This window comes from Colobus angolensis, unplaced genomic scaffold (assembly GCF_000951035.1).
Source record: "Colobus angolensis palliatus isolate OR3802 unplaced genomic scaffold, Cang.pa_1.0 Scaffold63, whole genome shotgun sequence".
Taxonomy (NCBI): domain Eukaryota; kingdom Metazoa; phylum Chordata; class Mammalia; order Primates; family Cercopithecidae; genus Colobus; species Colobus angolensis.
This window is the reverse complement of record NW_012119932.1, coordinates 8,946,297-8,948,039: the sequence shown is the minus strand read 5'-3', so window position 1 is coordinate 8,948,039 and position 1,743 is coordinate 8,946,297. Positions and strand designations below refer to the sequence as shown.

General features: G+C 40.4%; 1 protein-coding gene across 1 annotated transcript in view; it reads left to right on the top strand.

Annotated features, from left to right (window-relative positions):
• Positions 1 to 922, top strand: part of TMEM236 (transmembrane protein 236) — a 46,044-nt gene extending 45,122 nt beyond the window's left edge. The window contains exon 4 of the mRNA XM_011963886.1: positions 339 to 922. Coding sequence (XP_011819276.1) covers positions 339 to 922 — 584 coding nt within the window. The remainder of the gene's footprint in view (positions 1 to 338) is intronic.
• The last annotated feature ends 821 nt before the right edge of the window (positions 923 to 1,743 follow it).

Below are 1,743 nucleotides of genomic sequence, written 5' to 3'. Positions count from 1 at the left end.
GTGTTATCTTGAAATTCCATGGGTAAAATAGGTCTCAAGTAATAGAATATGCGGGGAGGGAGAGCATCAGGATAAATAGCTAATGCATGTGAGGCTTAATGTCTACGTGATGGGTTGACAGGTGCAGCACACCACCATGGCACACGTTTGCCTATGTAACAAACCTGCACGTCCTGCACATGTATCCTGGAACTTAAAATAAAATAAAATTAAATTAAGTGAAAAACAAAAGAATATGGAGAATTCCACCTTTAAATGGAATTTTAAATTTGAATAACATTTGAGCCAAAATGGATACATTTTAAAAACTAAAATGTAAATAAATCTGTTAATTGCAGGTAGCCAAAATGGGCACACCCATTCAAGCTCTTTGCAACACATAAAAACGGTGACGGAGCAAGTGAGGCAAAGTCAAGAAAATGCTGCATCTCCCCAGGCAACCAACAGCACCCAGTTGTCTCTGCCATCAAGAGCCATGACATGGAGCCAGGTGTCTGTGTTCACGGGACCCCAGGAGCCCTCCTGTGACTCTGGAATCCTGAAAATGATGTCCCGGCGAGATGTCCGGGCAGAATTATTCTTATGGAGCTTTCTCCTGTGGTCTGACACGATAGAAATGGTGCGTGTGGCAGGTCACCCCAAAGTGTACAAGTCAAGCTGGCTATACCCAGTCTACATATTCAGTTTTATTTCTCTCCTTCGAATTACATTCACTCCCCAAAACCCTCTTTTCAATTCCCTGAGCATCCTGCTGCAAGATTTACCATTTGTTTTTGTTAGACTTGGTTTAATCATTGCCCTGGGGACTATCACACCCGTGCTGGGCCTGTGTAAAAATATCCTCGTGACTCTCTCTTACATTTACTTCAATTACCTAACCAGACTCAGGTTTTTTTCTGCCTTTGAAATGTCTCCATTTTAAAAAGAAAATGGCATCTAGTAAGGCCTCTTTGTGATACCTGTGTGCACATTTGTAATCCTTCTTTTTTTCTTGGGGTGTAAGTTTTTGCACTATAAAGGAAATGACTAGATTGTAGAGAATAAGCCATTTTTACTAACTCTAGCACATCAGTTTTTTTTTTTTTTTTTTTTTTACATATACAAAAGGTGCTAAATTTAAGTAAAGTAATATTCTTGTAAGTTGACTTTCAGGTATTTCTAGAAAGGGTTAGCAGTTAATTTTAGTTGGTTAGGTATACTGAGGTCCCCAACCCCTGGAACATGGTCCCCGTACCGGTCCCTGGTCTGTTAGGAAGCAGCCTGCACAGCACGTGGTGAGCCTCGAACTGAACGTTACCGCCTGAACTCCACCTCCTGTCAGATCAGCAGCGGCATTATATCCTCATATGAGCCCAAACCCTGTTGTGAACTGTGTATGCGAGGGATCTGGCTTGCGCTCCTTATGAGAATTTAATGCCTGATGATCTGAGGTAGAATAGTTTCATCCCAGAACCCACCCTCACCCCCACCCCCAACCGTGGAAAAATTGTCTTCCACAAAACTGGTCCCTGGTGCCAAAAAGGTTGGGGACCACTGATGTACACCACACTTTTTCTAAGAATACTCTTTAATAGAGCCTTTTAAAAAACTAAGAAGCTTTTCCATCAAGTTAGCCCAAGAATAAGATTTTTATCTTTTATATGGAGAGGATTATATGAATTGATTGAGTAAATTTAGTTTTAAAGAACACACCTGAAATTATTGAATAATTTTTAGACTAAACTTTTTTTTTTTTTTTGAGAC